Source organism: Triturus cristatus, chromosome 5_2, assembly GCF_964204655.1.
Source record: "Triturus cristatus chromosome 5_2, aTriCri1.1, whole genome shotgun sequence".
Classification (NCBI taxonomy): Eukaryota; Metazoa; Chordata; class Amphibia; order Caudata; family Salamandridae; genus Triturus; species Triturus cristatus.
In genome coordinates this window covers 65,608,120-65,627,960 of record NC_140588.1, presented here as the reverse complement: position 1 = coordinate 65,627,960, position 19,841 = coordinate 65,608,120, and the positions used below count along the sequence as shown (strand labels likewise).

General features: G+C 44.5%; 1 protein-coding gene across 1 annotated transcript in view; it reads left to right on the top strand.

The window, feature by feature from the left end:
• The window catches only part of LOC146822668 (neurexin-4-like), a 143,846-nt gene that overhangs the window by 42,534 nt on the left and 81,471 nt on the right, over positions 1 to 19,841 (top strand). The window contains exon 3 of the mRNA XM_085606580.1: positions 4,833 to 4,982. Coding sequence (XP_085462706.1) covers positions 4,833 to 4,982 — 150 coding nt within the window. The remainder of the gene's footprint in view (positions 1 to 4,832; positions 4,983 to 19,841) is intronic.

The following is a 19,841-nucleotide window of genomic DNA, read 5'->3' as shown; positions in this document are numbered from 1 at the left end:
TCAAAGAGACTCTATGAAGTACACAAGGATCCCTTTTAACCCTGTCCTGTCTGCCAGGCTACCTGTGGGGGGTAAACACTCCATTGTGTGTGAACCGGACACTACCTATTGAAGTGTGAGTGTCAGTCCCTCCCATTCATCCCTGCCCAGGAAGACCCATCAGAATGCAGACGAGTGCTCAGAATGCAGATGAGCCTCACCTTCCTGTGTTTGTGGCTGTCTAGAGGGAATGCACAAAGTGTAGCTGCACCCAAAATAGACATGTATTGGAGACAGGCTGTCAGGCACAATAGGCAGCAAGTACAGAGAAATATCCATTATCTAAAAGTGGCATTTCTAAAACAGTAAAGTTAAATGCAACTACACCAGTAAGGAGGATTTATCATTATCATTCCAAACATATCAAACATGAAAAAGCTACTCCTCTTTAATCACGAATTACAGCTTAAAGGTGTATTAAGGAATTCCCAATGCTGGTCTATGAGAGCGATAGACCTTATAGTAGTGACAAAGGAAATATGTGGGTTTTCACTATAAGGACATGCAAAAACGTAAAGGTACATGGCCTTCCTTTTACTTACATAGCACCATGACCTTAGGGTTACTTAGGGCCTACTTTAGGGGTGAAGAATATGTAATACAAGGGGTGTCTAAGTCTTGGCAAGTAGTTTTAAATGCCAAGTTGAAGTGATAGTAAACTGCACACACACACCCACTGCAGTGGGAGGCCTGAAACATGTTTGAAAGGCTACATGTGTGGTGGCCACAATAAGTGCTGCAGGCCCACTAGTTCAAAAGGAACAAATGATAAACGGAATGCTAAACAATGCAATCATTCAGCCCCATTCAAAAAGATCTGGGTTTAATCCATCATTCTTTTGCTCAATACACCACCCCAGTTTGGACGCAGCCATATGCAAATCAATCTTGACCCTGTTCCTCATGGGATCAGTCCAGCCAGAACTGCCAGGTCAGGTCCTCCCTGGACCAGAAATTAGCATTCTGGGACCGGTTTCGGGCCATCACCCCTCATCAGCCAGGCTAGCTTGAATCCAGTGGTGCAGTGAGCACAGGACCCACGTGTGGGCATACCCTTCCCACTTAGGGTGACAAATGCATAAGGAACAAATGATGGACGGAATGCTGAACAATGCAAACATTCATCCCCAGTCCCAAAGATCTGGATTTAATCCATTGTTCTTTTGCTCACCACACCACCCCAGTTTCGACCCAGCCATATGCAAATCAGTCTTGACCCTGTTCCTTATGGGATCAGTCCAGCCCAAACTGCCAAGTCAGGTCCTTCCTGGACCAGAAACAAGCATCCTGGGACTGGTTTTGGGGCATCACCCCTCATCAGCCAGGCTAGCTTGAATACAGTGGCGCAGTGAGCAAGGGACCCACATCTCGGCAAACTCTTCCCACCTAGGGCGACAAATGCAAAAGGAACAAATGATGGACAGAATGCTCAACGATGCAAACATTTACCTCAGTCACAAATATCTGGGTTTAATCCATTGTTCTTTTGCTCACTACACCACCCCAGTTTGGACCCAGCCATATGCAAATCAGTCTTGACCCTGTTCTTCATGGGAACAGTCTAGCCCAAACTGCCAAGCCAGGTCCTCCCTGGACCAGAAACAATCATCCTGGGACTGGTTTCAGGGGCATTACCCCCTTATCAGTTAAGCTAGCTTGAATATAGTAGCGCAGTGAGCACGGGACCCACGTCTAGGCATACCCTTACCACTTAGGGTGACAAATGCAAAATGAACAAATGATGGAAGGAATGCTGAACAATGCAAACATTCACCCCAGTCACAAATATCTGGATTTAATCCATCGTTCTTTTGCTCACCATGCTACCCCAGTTTGGACCCAGCCATATGCAAATCAGTCCTGCCCATGTTCCTCATAGGAACAGTCCAGCCTGAACTGCCAAGCCAGGCCTCCCTGGACCAGAAACAAGCATCCTGGGACCGGTTCGGGCATCACCCATCATCATCCAGGCTACCTTGAATCCAGTGGCGCAGTGAGCACACTAGTAGCATATGCAGTAGAGGCCCTGAGTATAGGTTATACCACTATACAAGGGACATACCAGAACAACAAATATGCCAATCAGGTATACACCAATGTCATTAAATTTAGTGGGGAGAAGCACATGAACTTTAGCACTGGTCAACAGTGGTAAAGTGCTCAGAGTTCTAAGGACAACAAACGGAATCAGCAAAAATAGGAGGCAAAAGGCAAAATAGTGGGGGGGGGACCACGCTAAGGATCACAGATTTAACACCTACGAATTATAAACTATAGAAATGGGTGTGGGATGCAATTGACATTTGTATTAGACACTGTATGGGTGTGAGATGCAATTGACATTTGTATTAGGCACTTTGCATTTAGGTTCAAATATCTAAGTTCACTATGAGCCAATGTGTTTTGTTCAGCTGCAAGCTGTCACAAAGCTGGCAAAATGATGAACAACAAAATAATTTTTTGCATAAGAAAAATAGAGGGAAAGAAGTAGCATGTAAGAAAAAAGATAACATGAACATGACTGTGTTTTTAAATTGCATGCCAATTATGTTTTTTGAAGATATCAACTCTATAAAGAACGAATTGCCCTACAAACCTGGTAACAACTAAACACTAATAGGTACACAAAAAGTCAATCAATATATGTTCAAAGTATTGTCTTCTTCTAACACAAACTGAGGTTGCACACAACTAAAAGTTAGAGAAATAGATCTGCATATACTAAATTAGTTTAAAACAATTGAAGCATCGACTTGTTTTAGAGTGCTTCTAACATGATTCACTGTGGGAAGGTCAGAACCTCACACATGGTTCTAGTGATAATAAGGTGGTGGATTGCTACCCTCCTCCTCCCACCCTTTTATCTTTTTTTTCTTTTCCTGTCACCCTTCTCCAGTCATTTCTTTTGTTTCTGGAGGATCAGTAACAGCTCAATGTAGGGTAATAAGGGAAGGCTGTGACCAAGAAACAAAACTGAGATTGGTCCAACGGTCTGACTCCATGGTGTGGCACAAACCCTATACCCTGGCTTTAAAAATATAAATATTTTAAAGTATAGATCATAGTGTGCTGCTTTTTGAATGGGGGTTCCCACATAAACCATTCTGGGTTTTGTGGTGGCTTGCACCCTGATACCACTGCATCGCCTGTCACACTGCATTTCTTTTATCAAGGAGGGGAAGCAGGTGACCCCAGCTGTTTCTCCACCAGCAGTGGAAATACAGCAGCTAAGAGACTGCCTACCTTTGCCACAATGTAATACCGCCTTTATGTTCAGGGTTAAATAAGTTCTGCATCAGAATTCAAATCCCAATCATTGCGTACTATTGTGAACATGGTTACTTATGTTCTATTAGTGTAAGTATTTTGATATTTTAGTCATTAGCCCCTTGAGTTATTGATGTATGTCATTAAAAAAAAGGTATTTTGGGTTTAATGTGTGGATTTTCAGGAATTGCTAAGGGATAATAAAGTATTTTTAGGTTTCAGGGTTGGGTTCAGGTAAGGGTTGGTATGGGGTGTTTAGGTTTCAGGGATGGGTGGAGACAGAAGAGGTGAAAGGACGTAAGGTGGTTTTAGGGTTCAGGGGAGGCTAGAGGTAAATGGCGCTAAGGGATTTTTAGGGTTCTAGGTTGGGCAGAAGTAAAGTATGGTAGAGATGTTTAGTGTACAGGAGAGGATAGATGTAAAAGTAGTTAATACGTTTTTAGGACTTAGGAGTAGGTAGAGGTAAAGGGAGGTAGGGATGTTTAGGGTTCAGGGGAGGGTAGAGGTAGGAGGAGGTAATGGGTTTGAGGTAAATAGAGGTAAAAGGTGGTTGGGATTTTTAGAGTTATGAGAAAGGTAGAGGTAAAGGTAGGGCAGAACTAAAAGAGAGGTCACAAATTTAAGGGATTAGGAGAGGGTAGAGATAAAGGGAGGAAAGAAGTTTTTAGGATTCAGGGGAGGGTAGAAGTAAAGGGAGGTAAGAGGTTTACAGACTTGAGGGTAGGAAGAAGTGAAAGTAGGTAAGGCAGCAAAGACAGAGTTTCGAGGGCACCTCCCCAAAAAAGTATGCCCCATAAAAACAATAAAATAACAATCATGAAAATGCATGATAACTATCCATGATGTAATTCAATGTATTGTAAAAGTCAACGTACTTGATCGCATGCGTGGTAAAGGCATGCATGGTAACGTCGTACATCCAATTTGCATATGAAGGATTATTGTTTTTATCCTTGACAAAGCTTACTGTGGAGCTAAACATATGTCAACTTACAGTGAAAATTAAGAATGGAACATAAATGCAAATACATTTAATATGATACTAACCAAAGATGTACGAACACTAAGGCCCTCATTAGGTGTGCCCAGGAAGGGAGTGAGATATTTCTAGTATGTGAATAAGTCCCACCCCACAGAAGTAACATTTTATTTTGTATGATAAACACAACTTACTACGTTTCGCCCCGAAAATGAGGCTAAACATGCCGATTTTATTGCTTACCGCATTAAACTTTGCATACATGGTCCAGTATTTATTGGGCCTTTTTACCAACTTAAATTCTCACAGGTTTGACCTGGCAGAGTTTAAAGGGGCTGTGGGATTTGCTGCACCCAGTAATTATTAGGTTTGATAGAGTCCACATCACTCATCATTTCGACCCCAGAACAAACAGGAGCTGGAATTTTTCTGCACACTTATATTGAGGGCCTAGATGTGCAATCACAAAAGAAATACATAGCGAATGAGAGCCATATTCAAAGGTATATCACCTAACATATTTGTTTAACTGTGTGTTGATTTACAGGCATGAAGCTGCCCATTCTGCAGTCCTGTGCTGCCCTCAAAGATGCTGGGTACACAGACTCTGGATTTTATTCTATAGATCCAGATGGCAATGGTCTTGGGTTTTCTGAATTTGAAGCTTACTGCGACATGACTTCAGATCCAAGAACTGGTAAGTCTTATTCCCATGCAAAGCTGGGGAGGAAACTGACTTATGAAATTGTGTTAGTCATTTTTAGATTCAGCTTAACACATTCATCCTATATCTAATATTAAAGGCAACATTACAAGAAGCAGGACAGTATGCAAAGTGAACGCAATTTACTTTACGTTTTTATGGGTGCTTTGTGAGGGATGTAAACATCACAGCTGTATTGTAGTGTTTCTATGTTGCACCTTTTGCACATGGCATAGGTTCGTGCCATTGGTACATAATTTAAAGGAGGCATGTTAAAAATTTGATTTTTAGTAGAAATAGGTATGCACCTTGTCCAAGTAGGGACTACAATCGTAGTCAGGGTAAGTCAGATGCAAGAAGCCCTAAATGAACCTGTGCTCACCCTCTTATAGCTTCACACAGAGCAGTCAGGCTTAACTTAAGGGGCAATATGTTAAGTATTTGTGCGACACTTAATACAGTAAAGCAGTGAAAACACAACACAAAAAGATACCACACATTGTTAGAAAAATAGAGCTTAAATAAAGAACAAAACAATACCAAAACAACAAAAATTTGGAGTAGAAACAGAGTTATGAATGTTTAAAGAATATCTTGAAATATAATGTATAAATTCATAAAGCCCCCACAGGGGCTATCTGGTTGCGTTTGACCGGGTTAAATCCAAAAGTTCAGGCCGACTGCGATGAAGTTCTGCTCGGATACTGGGACCAACCTTGTCCTGCTGAAAAAGTACCTTGTTGCACCGTCAATGGGGCCTGATGTGTGGATCAGAGGAGGCGGTGCGTCGTTATTGATCCTTTTGGATGTAGGCGATGCTTCACTTCTGAGTCATAAAATCGAGAGGCATCAGCCGTGGCTTTTTCCGATGTAGGATGTGTGTTTTCGTCAAGCCGCACAGTCAACAATGTTCTCGAAGCAGGCGATGCATTGACACCAAAGTAGATGAATCGGTTCTGACCTGCGCATTGACTACATGGTGTACAATTATATTGATACTAGGGACAGCACACCTGTAAAAAGAAAAATGTACATGTTGTCTGATAAGGTGAGAGCCAGCATTAAAGAAGAGGTATCCATGTTTCTGGCATTAGGGGTAATTTAGCCCTCAAACAGCCCTGGATCCAGCCCAGTGGTGTTGATCTCCAAGGCTGCCCTTCCAGATGTCACATCTGAACTTAGGTTCTGTGTGGACTACGGTGGGCTCAATGTGGTCACCAAGATTAACACACACCCCATCCCCAGAGTTGATCAGCTTGAGGCTGCAGAGTTCCTCAGCACGTTTGACCTAACGTCTGGGGACTGGCAGATTGCCTTGAGCAAGGGGGCTAAAGAGAGGTCTGCGCTCTCTACACCAGAAGGGCACTTCCAGTTCCGGGTAAAGCCCTTTGGGTTGAAGAAGGCATCTACTGCCTTCAAGAGGTTGGCCAACTAGGTCGGCATTGAAGTCTTCAGCTCTAGTTGAGAGGACCACCTGTGCCATCTCATCTCAAGGTTTAGGGTCTGCAGAGTGCAGGCCTGCCTATGAAGGCCAGTAAGTGCCGGATAGGGCAGGGTTCAGTGGTCTACTTGGGTCACAAAGCGGGAGGTGGCAAGGCGCAGTCCCTCCAGGCCAAAATTTAAACCATTCTGGCTTGCGAACCTCCCCAAGAACCATACTGAAGTGAGAGCCTTCTTAGTCCTCACTGGATACGCAGTAGATTTTTCAGGGGGTAATGCACCATTGTTGCACCCTTGACAGAGCTGACTTCCAGGAAGCAGCCACATCAGGTGATCTGGACAGAGGTATGTCAGAAAACTTTTGACACCCTGAAGGAGGCCATATGCACAGCACCCATGCTCAAGGCCCCTCACTTCTCCAAGGAATTCATTCTTCAAACAGATACCTCAGAGCATGGTGGAGGGGCCATGATCTCACAGCTAAATGAAGAGGGCCTGGATCAGCCTGTAGCCTTCATCAGTAGGAGGTTACTTCCCAGGGAACAGAGGTCGAGCGCAATAGAAAAGGAAGCCTTTACTGTTGTCTGGGCACTCAAGAAGCTAAGGCCATACCTGTTTGGTACTAACTTCCAGGTTCAGACAGACTACAGGCCCCTCAGATGGATAATGCAGATGAGGGGTGAGAATCCCAAACCTTTGAGGTGGTCCATCTCCCTTCAGAAAATGGATTTTATGGTGGAACAGACAATGCCAATGGTCTCTCTAGGTTCTTCCGCCTTAGTGGGCTGGGTAGCTTTCCTCACTTTCAACTGGGGGGAAGGGAGATGCATTTTAGACCTGGCATCCTCAACGTTGTTGCCCCTCACTTTTTGCTTTCTGACCCTCCTGTTTTTCTGACTTCATTTTTGCTGGCTTTAGGACTCTGGGCACTTTCCCACTGCTAACCAGTGCTAAAGTGCATGTGCTGTCTACTTAAAACATGGTAACTTTGGCTCATCCACAATAGGCATATATAATTTACTTATAAGTCCCTAATAAAGTGCACTACATATACCCAGGGCTTGTAAATGTAATGATACTAGTGGGCTTGCAGCACCGATTGTGCCACCCACTTCAGTAGCCCTTTAAACATTGCTCTGGCCTCCCACTGCAGAGCTTGTATGTGCAGTTTTAAACTTCCATGTTGACCTGGCAGGTTAACCCTCCTGCCAGGCCCAAATCTTCCTTTTTAATATATGAGTCACTCCTAAGAGAGGCCCTGGTCAGACCCAAGGGCATGGTGCAGTGTATTTAAAAGATTAGATATGTACTTTTAAGATTTACATCTCCTTGTAGTGAAACACTCTTAAATTCATTCTTCACTGCTGGAAGGCCTATCTCTCCCATATGTTAACATTGGGATTGCCTTATTACACGTTATAAGTGTAATTTCCAAATGGTAAAAGATAGGTTTTTCAAGCTTGGTGTCTCTGGCCTCACAATTGAAAATCACAGCTTATGGTAAAGTTGGATTTTATTTTGTAAGTCTGAAAATGCCTCATTTAGAAAGATGACTTTTTTTTTTTACTTTAACCATTCCGTGTCTTCTGCCTGTGTCTGAATACACATCAGGAATGGTGACAGTTGGGCTTTGAGTTTTCTCTCCAGGCAGCCACACACAAAGGGAGCTTAGGTGTGACTGATGGGCAACCCACATCCTGATGCACCTTCCTGGGCAGGTTGGGAGGAAGGAGCTGACACTGACACCTGAATAGGCTGTGTCTGTCCCCACACAAAGGGATGCATACCCCCCTGTAGTGAGTCTGGAGCCAGCGTAGGAATGGCAGGAACTCTGTGCACTTCAAGGGCCTCTGTTAGAAGTCTCCCCCACTTCAAAGGCACAACTGGTATAAGTACTGGACTTCACCAACTCAGTACTCTTCTAGACCTGACGATACTCTGCCAGGAAGAAGGACTACTGAAAGGACTGTCAATCTGCTGGACCTTGCTGGACTCCTGCTCTGCTCTGCTGTTTCTGACCTGCTGGCTGCTACCCTTCTTGTCTGGGAGTGAGAATGACTGGACCTGCATCTCTACACCCCAGAACCAAAGAGACTCCAAGAGTCTGCTGGCTTGCTTCTTGTTCCGAAGTCTCAGGGACATCATAGACTTCCAACAACCTTGCTACAGCACCTGGACTCTGTAACTGTGAGTCTTGCCCTGCCAAGTGGTGTCAATCCAGCCCTGGTACCTTGGAAGTGAATTTTCTGCACTGCAACTAGCAAAATCCACACATCCCCGTCGTCGTGCCAGTCTGAACCGATGCATCTACTTCAGTGTCAACTCATCGCCTGTTTAGAGGACATCTCATTGCCGGCTCAACGATGACGCATCATCTACATCGGAAGAAGCTGACGATGACATCTCAATTTGGGCGGCTCAGAACTGACGTATTGCCTACATCCAGAGGGATCAACAATGATGCATCGCATCCTCTGCTCCACACATCGGGCTCTGTCGACGGCACAACAAGGCACTTTTTCAGTGGGACAAGGTTGGTCTCTGTATCCGATCCATGCTCCATTGTGGTCAGCCTGAACTTTTGAATTTGACCCGGTCATGCGTAACCAGACGCTTTCAAACACCATATTGGTAGATGTTCTTTAAAAATTTATAACTGCGATTCTACTTATAGGACTTTTGCTGTTTTGGTCTTCTTTTGTGCATTAAATTAAGTTCTTTATGTCTAATCTGGTGTGGATTATTTTTGTGTGGTTATTTCACTCTTTTACTGTTTTAAGTGTTGTCCAAATACTTTACACATTGCCCCCTAAGTTAAGTCTGCCTGCTCTGTGCCAAGTTACCAGAGGATAAGAGCAAGATCATTTATGTTTTGTATCTGACTTATCCTGACTAGGATTGTGGGTCATGTTTGGACAGGGTACATACCTCTGCCAACCAGAAACTCAATTTCTAACAGGCCACATGAAACATGACATACTTACAATGCCTTCATAGTAGCCAATGTGTAGCTGATATGCTGAAGGCATATAGATCCCCGCCAGTCAGCCGGAATTTTTTTAATATGGTGGCCGGTAATCCGCCAAGTTGGCAGAGCTTATGATCTCCACCGCCTATCACTCTCCAAATGAGATTCATTGTTCCTTGTGTTTATTTTGGGGCAAATAATAAGTTTAGGATTAATCTTAGGACAATTATCTCACAGTCTTACAGTGTATCTGCCTGCACGTTATATTGTTACCAACTCTTTCAAATCACCATAGACTTTCCGTTTCCGTTTCGTGAACATAACTCTCACACATTGCGCTATTGGCTGTTAGATGTATTATTCTGCTCCTAAGAAAGTGCTTTTAAACAATGTCACATCTGAAAAATACATTAAGACATGAAATCAATTCTTTTGCACATTTTTTTCTTCCCTTTTTTAATTTTTTTATTTTTAGCTATCAGTTGTATACAGAGAAGCAAAGCAAACATTGCACAATAAAGTTGAATAAATAAATGCCATCTTCAAAACACAAATGAAAGTTCTGGAGACAAAATACAGTAACAATATTCAGAAAAAAAACAACACAAGTACAAAAAATAGACACGGACGTAAATAGTATAAGCATTATCTAAACTAGTCCCAATGAAGACTTAACCAGATCCTTTCAAATTTAACTCTTGACCTAAGACCCCTGGCTTTAGCTAAGCCAATTCTAATTCATAAATTCCCCTAAGTAGTGGCCAGAATTCAGTAATTTTCGGGCTGGTGGTTTTAATCCATGCCCTGGCAATGCACAAGCGGGAACAAGCTATAATAATTGAAACCAGCGACTTTGATATTTTACCTGAATCATCTATTATCCCCAATAAGATTTATTTCGCAGTTAGTTGGATGTCTATACCTGCTAAATTACTCCAAACGTGTGTAACCTCAATCCAAAGCATATTTAGCTTTTGACACGTGATGAACATATGTCGAAGATCAGTGGCGTATTCCTGGCACTTCAGGCCGCGTGTCTTTGAAGAAACATTTGTCAGTGTCCACTTACAGATAACTTCTGAGGTATAGTACAACATAAACATAATCCGATGGTGCTGTAATTTCAGATTAACTGAAGTAACTGCTGTATCAATTGTAGTCAGGGATTCATGTAAATCCTATTTTATAATATCAATTACAAACTTTTGATTAAGTTTAGCTACTACCTGTAAACCATCATCCTTAACGGCCGATAAGAATCTCTGATAAACTTTCCATATACACCCCCTGCCAGAAGTCTGAAAAATTACATGTACTACCTCAGTTATACTAGGTAGGGTTATTAGGCCTTCTCGTCGAATAAAATAATCTCTAACTTGGAGATATTTAAAAAACGTATGATGTGCTACCCCGAACTCCTCTCTAAGTGATGCAAATGATCTTAAACCTTGCTCATCGAATAGCTGCCCGAGACGAATTAAGCTGCATTGTTGCCACCCTCTCCCGACTGAGTCAGAAAAAATGTCAGACAGTCTCGGCTTACCCCACAATATAGTAAATTCATGCAAATCGGGTATTGAGTATGCTTTAGAAATGTCTTGCCAGACCCGCATCGTATGTCTAACTATCTTAAATCGGACCCTTTTATAGTAGTTTGGATTCGCCATTTTGTACAATAAGAACCCGGTATTAGGGCCATCAGCCAGCTGATACACAAACCAAATCTTGCCCACCTCACGCCCCTTAACCCCTTCGCTGCTAGGCCTTTTCCCCTCCTGTGCTAAGCCTTTTTTGGGCTATTTGGGGTAGTGCGCGCTTAGGCCCCTGTAACTTCTTTGACCACATTAGGTATCCACGCCAAATTTGCGTCCTTTTCTTCCAACATCATGGGGATTCTAAAGGTACCCAGGGTTTGTGGATTCTCCTAGAGGGTTCCCAGAAATTAGTCAAAATACAGCAAAATTTTGGTTTTTTTGTGAAGTGGCTGCAAATGAAAGCGTCTGGGTTTTTCTCTGCAAATGATATCGAAAAGGGTTTGTGGGGCTGAAATCACAATTTCTCCAGCTTTTAGGGAATGACAGATTTTTATCAGAAATCCAACATTTTTTACACAGTTTTGACATTTTTCTGGGACATACCCTATTTTTGCTATTTTTTGTGCTTTGAACCTCCTTCCAGATAATGGTAAAAATGGGTAGAAAAGCAATAATGGATCCTGGAAAGCTATACATTTGTGAAAAGTAGACAAAATTCTGAATTCAGCAAGGGGTCATTTGTGTAGATCCATCAAGGTTTCTTTATAGAAACTAACAGGTAAATATAGGAAAAATTAAAAATTTGTTGAAAAAAGCAGCCTTTTGAATCAACGTTTTCACCTGTAACTTCTTCGAATTATGACATCTCTTTGAAAGCAATATACCGTTACATCCGGTGGACCTTCCTGGTTGTGGGGATATATAGGACTTGTAGGTTCACCAAGAGCCCAACGAACCCAGAGTAAAAAACTGAGCAGCATTTTGTAATGTTTTTTTGTTTTGTTCCGGGTATATAGCAATTATTGTGGGAAAATGTATACATGGAAAAATCGGTATGAAAGACACCTATGCATTTCTGAAATGGGAACAAATTACAGAGTTTAGAAACAGTGCATATTTGCACATTTTCGAAATTGGGAATACTCATACTTGCATGAAAATTATTGGTCATTTTTCAAAATGACTTTTTTTTTACACCATGTCTTTCATTTGGAAGGGAGAAATGCATCACAAATCAATAGGTAATAACAGTTGCTTTACAAATCTGAACTACCCTAAGACTCCCGATAAAAATGGTACCTCACTTGTGTGGGTAGGCATAGTGACCACGACAGGAAGTGGCTCAAAACCTAAGGTGAACGCACCACATTTTCACACTGAAAATTTACACTTTTTTTGCAAAGAGTCTAGCTGTAGTTTTTTAACCCTAGCCCTGCCGGCATCTAGGGAAACCTAGCAAACCTATACATTTTTGAAAACTAGACACCCAGGGGAATCCAGGATGGGGTGACTTGACTGCCTCCCACCATGGTCTGTTACCCAGAATCCCTTGCAAACGTAAACAAATGACAAAAAAAACACATTTTCCCCACATTTCTGGGATGGAAAGTTCTGGAATCTGCGTGGATCCACAAATTTCCACCCACCCCGCGTTCCCCAAAATCCTACGAGAAAAATGGTACCTCACTTGTGTGGGTCGGCCTAGTGCCCGCGACAGGAAACGGTGCAAAACGCAACGTGGTCACACCTCAATTTTGCAGTGGAAAATGACCCCTTTTTGGCAAAGTGACTAGCTGTAGTTTTTGAACCCTAGTCCTGCCGGCACCCAGGGAAACCTAGCAAACCTATACATTTTTGAAAACTAGACACCCAGGGGAATCCAGGATGCGGTGACTTGACTGCCTCCCACCATGGTCTGTTACCCAGAATCCCTTGCAAACGTAAAAAAAGGACCAAAAAAACACATTTTCCCCACATTTCTGGGATGGAAAGTTCTGGAATCTGCGTGGATCCACAAATTTCCACCCACCCCGCGTTCCCCAAAGTCCTATGAAAAAAATGGTACCTTAGTTGTGCAGGTCGGCCTGGTGCCTGCGACAGGAAACGGCGCAAAACGCAACGTGGTCACACCTCAATTTTGCAGTGAAAAATGACCCTTTTTTGGCAAAGTGACTAGCTGTAGTTTTTGAACCCTAGCCCTGCCGGCACCTAGGAAAACCTAGCAAACCTATACATTTTTGAAAACTAGACACTCAGGGGAATCGAGGATGGGGTGACTTGACAGCCTCCCACCATGGTCTGTTACCCAGAATCCCTTGCAAACGTAAAAAAATGACAAAAAAAACACATTTTCCCCACATTTCTGGGATGGAAAGTTCTGGAATCTGCGTGGATCCACAAATTTCCACCCACCCCGCGTTCCCCAAAGTCCTACGAGAAAAATGGTACCTCACTTGTGCGGGTCGGCCTAGTGCCCGCGACAGGAAACGGCGCAAAACGCAACGTGGTCACACCTCAATTTTGCAGTGAAAAATGACCCTTTTTTGGCAAAGTGACTAGCTGTAGTTTTTGAACCATAGCCCTGCCGGCACCTAGGGAAACCTAGCAAACCTATACATTTTTGAAAACTAGACACCCAGGGGAATCCAGGATGGGGTGACTTGACTGCCTCCCACCATGGTCTGTTACCCAGAATCCCTTGCAAACGTAAAACAATGAAAAAAAAAAAACATTTTCCCCACATTTCTGGGATGGAAAGTTCTGGAATCTGCGTGGATCCACAAATTTCCACCCACCCCGCGTTCCCCAAAGTCCTACGAGAAAAATGGTACCTCACTTGTGCGGGTCGGCCTAGTGCCCGCGACAGGAAACGGCGCAAAACGCAACGTGGTCACACCTCAATTTTGCAGTGAAAAATGACCCTTTTTTGGCAAAGTGACTAGCTGTAGTTTTCGAACCATAGCCCTGCCGGCTCCTAGGGAGACCTAGCAAACCTATACATTTTTGAAAACTAGACACCCAGGGGAATCCAGGATGGGGTGACTTGACTGCCTCCCACCATTGTCTGTTACCCAGAATCCCTTGCAAACGTAAAAAAATGACAAAAAAAACACATTTTCCCCATATTTCTGGGATGGAAAGTTTTGGAATCTGCGTGGATCCACAAATTTCCACCCACCCCGCGTTTCCCAAAATCCTACGAGAAAAATGGTACCTCACTTGTGCGGGTCGGCCTAGTGCCCGCGACAGGAAACGGCGCAAAACGCAACGTGGTCACACCTCAATTTTGCAGTGAAAAATGACCCTTTTTTGGCAAAGTGACTAGCTGTAGTTTTTGAACCCTAGCCCTGCCGGCACCTAGGGAGACCTAGCAAACCTATACATTTTTGAAAACTAGACACCCAGGGGAATCCAGGATGGGGTGACTTGACTGCCTCCCACCATGGTCTGTTACCCAGAATCCCTTGCAAACGTAAAAAAATGACAAAAAAACACATTTTCCCCACATTTCTGTGGTGGAAAGTTCTGGAATCTGCATGGATCCACAAATTTCCACCCACCCAGAGTTCCCCAAAGTTCTACGAGAAAAATGGTACCTCACTTGTGCGGGTCGGCCTAGTGCCCGCGACAGGAAACGGCGCAAAACGCAACGTGGTCACACCTCAATTTTGCAGTGAAAAATGACCCTTTTTTGGCAAAGTGACTAGCTGTAGTTTTTGAACCCTAGCCCTGCCGGCACCTCGGGAAACCTAGCAAACCTATACATTTTTGAAAACTAGACACTCAGGGGAATCCAGGATGGGGTGACTTGACTGCCTCCCACCATGGTCTGTTACCCAGAATCCCTTGCAAACGTAAAAAAATGACAAAAAAAACACATTTTCCCCACATTTCTGGGATGGAAAGTTCTGGAATCTGCGTGGATCTACAAATTTCCACCCACCCCGCGTTCCCCAAAGTCCTACGAGAAAAATGGTACCTCACTTGTGCGGATCGGACTAGTGCCCGCGACAGGAAACGGCGCAAAACGCAACGTGGTCACACCTCAATTTTGCAGTGAAAAATGACCCTTTTTTGGCAAAGTGACTAGCTGTAGTTTTTGAACCCTAGCCCTGCCGGCACCTAGGGAAACCTAGCAAACCTATATATTTTTGAAAACTAGACACCCAGGGGAATCCAGGATGGGGTGACTTGACTGCCTCCCACCATGGTCTGTTACCCAGAATCCCTTGCAAACGTAAAAAAATGAAAAAAAAAACACATTTTCCCCACATTTCTGGGATGGAAAGTTCTGGAATCTGCGTGGATCCACAAATTTCCACCCACCCCGCATTCCCCAAAGTCCTACGAGAAAAATGGTACCTCACTTGTGCGGGTCGGCCTAGTGCCCGCGACAGGAAACGGCGCAAAACGCAACGTGGTCACACCTCAATTTTGCAGTGAAAAATGACCCTTTTTTGGCAAAGTGACTAGCTGTAGTTTTTGAACCATAGCCCTGCCGGCACCTAGGGAGACCTAGCAAACCTATACATTTTTGAAAACTAGACACCCAGGGGAATCCAGGATGGGGTGACTTGACTGCCTCCCACCATGGTCTGTTACCCAGAATCCCTTGCAAACGTAAAAAAATGACTAAAAAAACACATTTTCCCCACATTTCTGCGATGAAAAGTTCTGGAATCTGCGTGGATCCACAAATTTCCACCCACCCCGCGTTTCCCAAAGTCCTACGAGAAAAATGGTACCTCACTTGTGCGGGTCAGCCTAGTGCCCGCGACAGGAAACGGCGCAAAACGCAACATGGTCACACCTCAATTTTGCAGTGAAAAATGACCCTTTTTTGGCAAAGTGACTAGCTGTAGTTTTTGAACCCTAGCCCTGCCGGCACCTAGGGAAATCTAGCAAACTTATACATTTTTGAAACCTAGACACCCAGGGGAATCCAGGATGGGGTGACTTGACTGCCTCCCACCATGGTCTGTTACCCAGAATCCCTTGCAAACGTAAAAAAATGACAAAAAAAACACATTTTCCCCACATTTCTGGGATGGAAAGTTCTGGAATCTGCGTGGATCCACAAATTTCCACCCACCCCGCGTTCCCCAAAGTCCTACGAGAAAAATGGTACCTCACTTGTGCGGATCGGACTAGTGCCCGCGACAGGAAACGGCGCAAAACGCAACGTGGTCACACCTCAATTTTGCAGTGAAAAATGACCCTTTTTTAGCAAAGTGACTAGCTGTAGTTTTTGAACCCTAGCCCTGCCGGCACCTAGGGAAACCTAGCAAACCTATATATTTTTGAACACTAGACACCCAGGGGAATCCAGGATGGGGTGACTTGACTGCCTCCCACCATGGTCTGTTACCCAGAATCCCTTGCAAACGTAAAAAAATGAAAAAAAAACACATTTTCCCTACATTTCTGGGATGGAAAGTTCTGGAATCTGCGTGGATCCACAAATTTCCACCCACCCCGCGTTCCCCAAAGTCCTACGAGAAAAATGGTACCTCACTTGTGCGGGTCGGCCTAGTGCCCGCGACAGGAAACGGCGCAAAACGCAACGTGGTCACACCTCAATTTTGCAGTGAAAAATGACCCTTTTTTGGCAAAGTGACTAGCTGTAGTTTTTGAACCCTAGCCCTGCCGGCACCTAGGGACACCTAGCAAACCTATACATTTTTGAAAACTAGACACCCAGGGGAATCCAGGATGGGGTGACTTGACTGCCTCCCACCATGGTCTGTTACCCAGAATCCCTTGCAAACGTAAAAAAATGACAAAAAAACACATTTTCCCCACATTTCTGTGGTGGAAAGTTCTGGAATCTGCATGGATCCACAAATTTCCACCCACCCAGAGTTCCCCAAAGTTCTACGAGAAAAATGGTACCTCACTTGTGCGGGTCGGCCTAGTGCCCGCGACAGGAAACGGCGCAAAACGCAACGTGGTCACACCTCAATTTTGCAGTGAAAAATGACCCTTTTTTGGCAAAGTGACTAGCTGTAGTTTTTGAACCCTAGCCCTGCCGGCACCTAGGGAAACCTAGCAAACCTATACATTTTTGAAAACTAGACACTCAGGGGAATCCAGGATGGGGTGACTTGACTGCCTCCCACCATGGTCTGTTACCCAGAATCCCTTGCAAACGTAAAAAAATGACTAAAAAAACACATTTTCCCCACATTTCTGGGATGGAAAGTTCTGGAATCTGCGTGGATCCACAAATTTCCACCCACCCCGCGTTCCCCAAAGTCCTACAAGAAAAATGGTACCTCACTTGTGCGGATCGGCCCAGTGCCCGCGACAGGAAACGGCGCAAAACGCAACGTGGTCACACCTCAATTTTGCAGTGAAAAATGACCCTTTTTTGGCAAAGTGACTAGCTGTAGTTTTTGAACCCTAGCCCTGCCGGCACCTAGGGAAACCTAGCAAACCTATACATTTTTGAAAACTAGACACCCAGGGGAATCCAGGATGGGGTGACTTGACTGCCTCCCACCATGGTCTGTTACCCAGAATCCCTTGCAAACGTAAAAAAATGACAAAAAAAACACATTTTCCCCACATTTCTGGGATGGAAGGTTCTGGAATCTGCGTGGATCCACAAATTTCCACCCACCCCGCGTTCCCCAAAGTCCTACGAGAAAAATGGTACCTCACTTGTGCGGGTCGGCCTAGTGCCCGCGACAGGAAACGGCGCAAAACGCAACGTGGTCACACCTCAATTTTGCAGTGAAAAATGACCCTTTTTTGGCAAAGTGACTAGCTGTAGTTTTTGAACCATAGCCCTGCCGGCACCTAGGGAGACCTAGCAAACCTATACATTTTTGAAAACTAGACACCCAGGGGAATCCAGGATGGGGTGACTTGACTGCCTCCCACCATGGTCTGTTACCCAGAATCCCTTGCAAACGTAAAAAAATGACAAAAAAAACACATTTTCCCCACATTTCTGGGATGGAAAGTTCTGGAATCTGCGTGGATCCACAAATTTCCACCCACCCCGCGTTCCCCAAAGTCCTATGAGAATAATGGTACCTCACTTGTGCGGGTCAGCCTAGTGCCCGCGACAGGAAACGGCGCAAAACGCAACATGGTCACACCTCAATTTTGCATTGAAAAATGACCCTTTTTTGGCAAAGTGACTAGCTGTAGTTTTTTAACCCTAGCCCTGCCGGCACCTAGGGAAATCTAGCAAACTTATACATTTTTGAAACCTAGACACCCAGGGGAATCCAGGATGGGGTGACTTGACTGCCTCCCACCATGGTCTGTTACCCAGAATCCCTTGCAAACGTAAAAAAATGACAAAAAAAACACATTTTCCCCACATTTCTGGGATGGAAAGTTCTGGAATCTGCATGGATCCACAAATTTCCACCCACCCCGCGTTCCCCAAAATCCTACGAGAAAAATGGTACCTCACTTGTGCGGGTCGGCCTAGTGCCCGCGACAGGAAACGGCGCAAAACGCAACGTGGTCACACCTCAATTTTGCAGTGAAAAATGACCCTTTTTTGGCAAAGTGACTATCTGTAGTTTTTGAACCCTAGCCCTGCCGGCACCTAGGAAAACCTAGCAAACCTATACATTTTTGAAAACTAGACACTCAGGGGAATCCAGGATGGGGTGACTTGACTGCCTCCCACCATGGTCTGTTACCCAGAATCCCTTGCAAACGTAAAAAAATGACAAAAAAAACACATTTTCCCCACATTTCTGGGATGGAAAGTTCTGGAATCTGCGTGGATCCACAAATTTCCACCCACCCCGCGTTCCCCAAAGTCCTACGAGAAAAATGGTACCTCACTTGTGTGGGTCGGCCTAGTGCCCGCGACAGGAAACGGCGCAAAACGCAACGTGGTCACACCTCAATTTTGCAGTGAAAAATGACCCTTTTTTGGCAAAGTGACTAGCTGTAGTTTTTGAACCATAGCCCTGCCGGCACCTAGGGAGACCTAGCAAACCTATACATTTTTGAAAACTAGACACCCAGGGGAATCCAGGATGGGGTGACTTGACTGCCTCCCACCATGGTCTGTTACCCAGAATCCCTTGCAAACGTAAAAAAATGACAAAAAAAACACATTTTCCCCACATTTCTGGGATGGAAAGTTCTGGAATCTGCGTGGATCCACAAATTTCCACCCACCCCGCGTTCCCCAAAATCCTACGAGAAAAATGGTACCTCACTTGTGCGGGTCGGCCTAGTGCCCGCAACAGGAAACGGCGCAAAACGCAACGTGGTCACACCTCAATTTTGCAGTGAAAAATGACCCTTTTTTGGCAAAGTGACTAGCTGTAGTTTTTGAACCCTAGCCCTGCCGGCACCTAGGGAGACCTAGCAAACCTATACATTTTTGAAAACTAGACACCCAGGGGAATCCAGGATGGGGTGACTTGACGAGAATCCCTTGCAAACGTAAAAAAATGACAAAAAAACACATTTTCCCCACATTTCTGTGGTGGAAAGTTCTGGAATCTGCATGGATCCACAAATTTCCACCCACCCCGCGTTCCCCAAAGTTCTACGATAAAAATGGTACCTCACTTGTGCGGGTCGGCGTAGTGCCCGCGACAGGAAACGGCGCAAAACGCAACGTGGTCACACCTCAATTTTGCAGTGAAAAATGACCCTTTTTTGGCAAAGTGCCTAGCTGTAGTTTTTGAACCCTAGCCCTGCCGGCACCTAGGGAAACCTAGCAAACCTATACATTTTTGAAAACTAGACACTCAGGGGAATCCAGGATGGGGTGACTTGACTGCCTCCCACCATGGTCTGTTACCCAGAATCCCTTGCAAACGTAAAAAAATGACAAAAAAAACACATTTTCCCCACATTTCTGGGATGGAAAGTTCTGGAATCTCCGTGGATCCACAAATTTCCACCCACCCCGCGTTCCCCAAA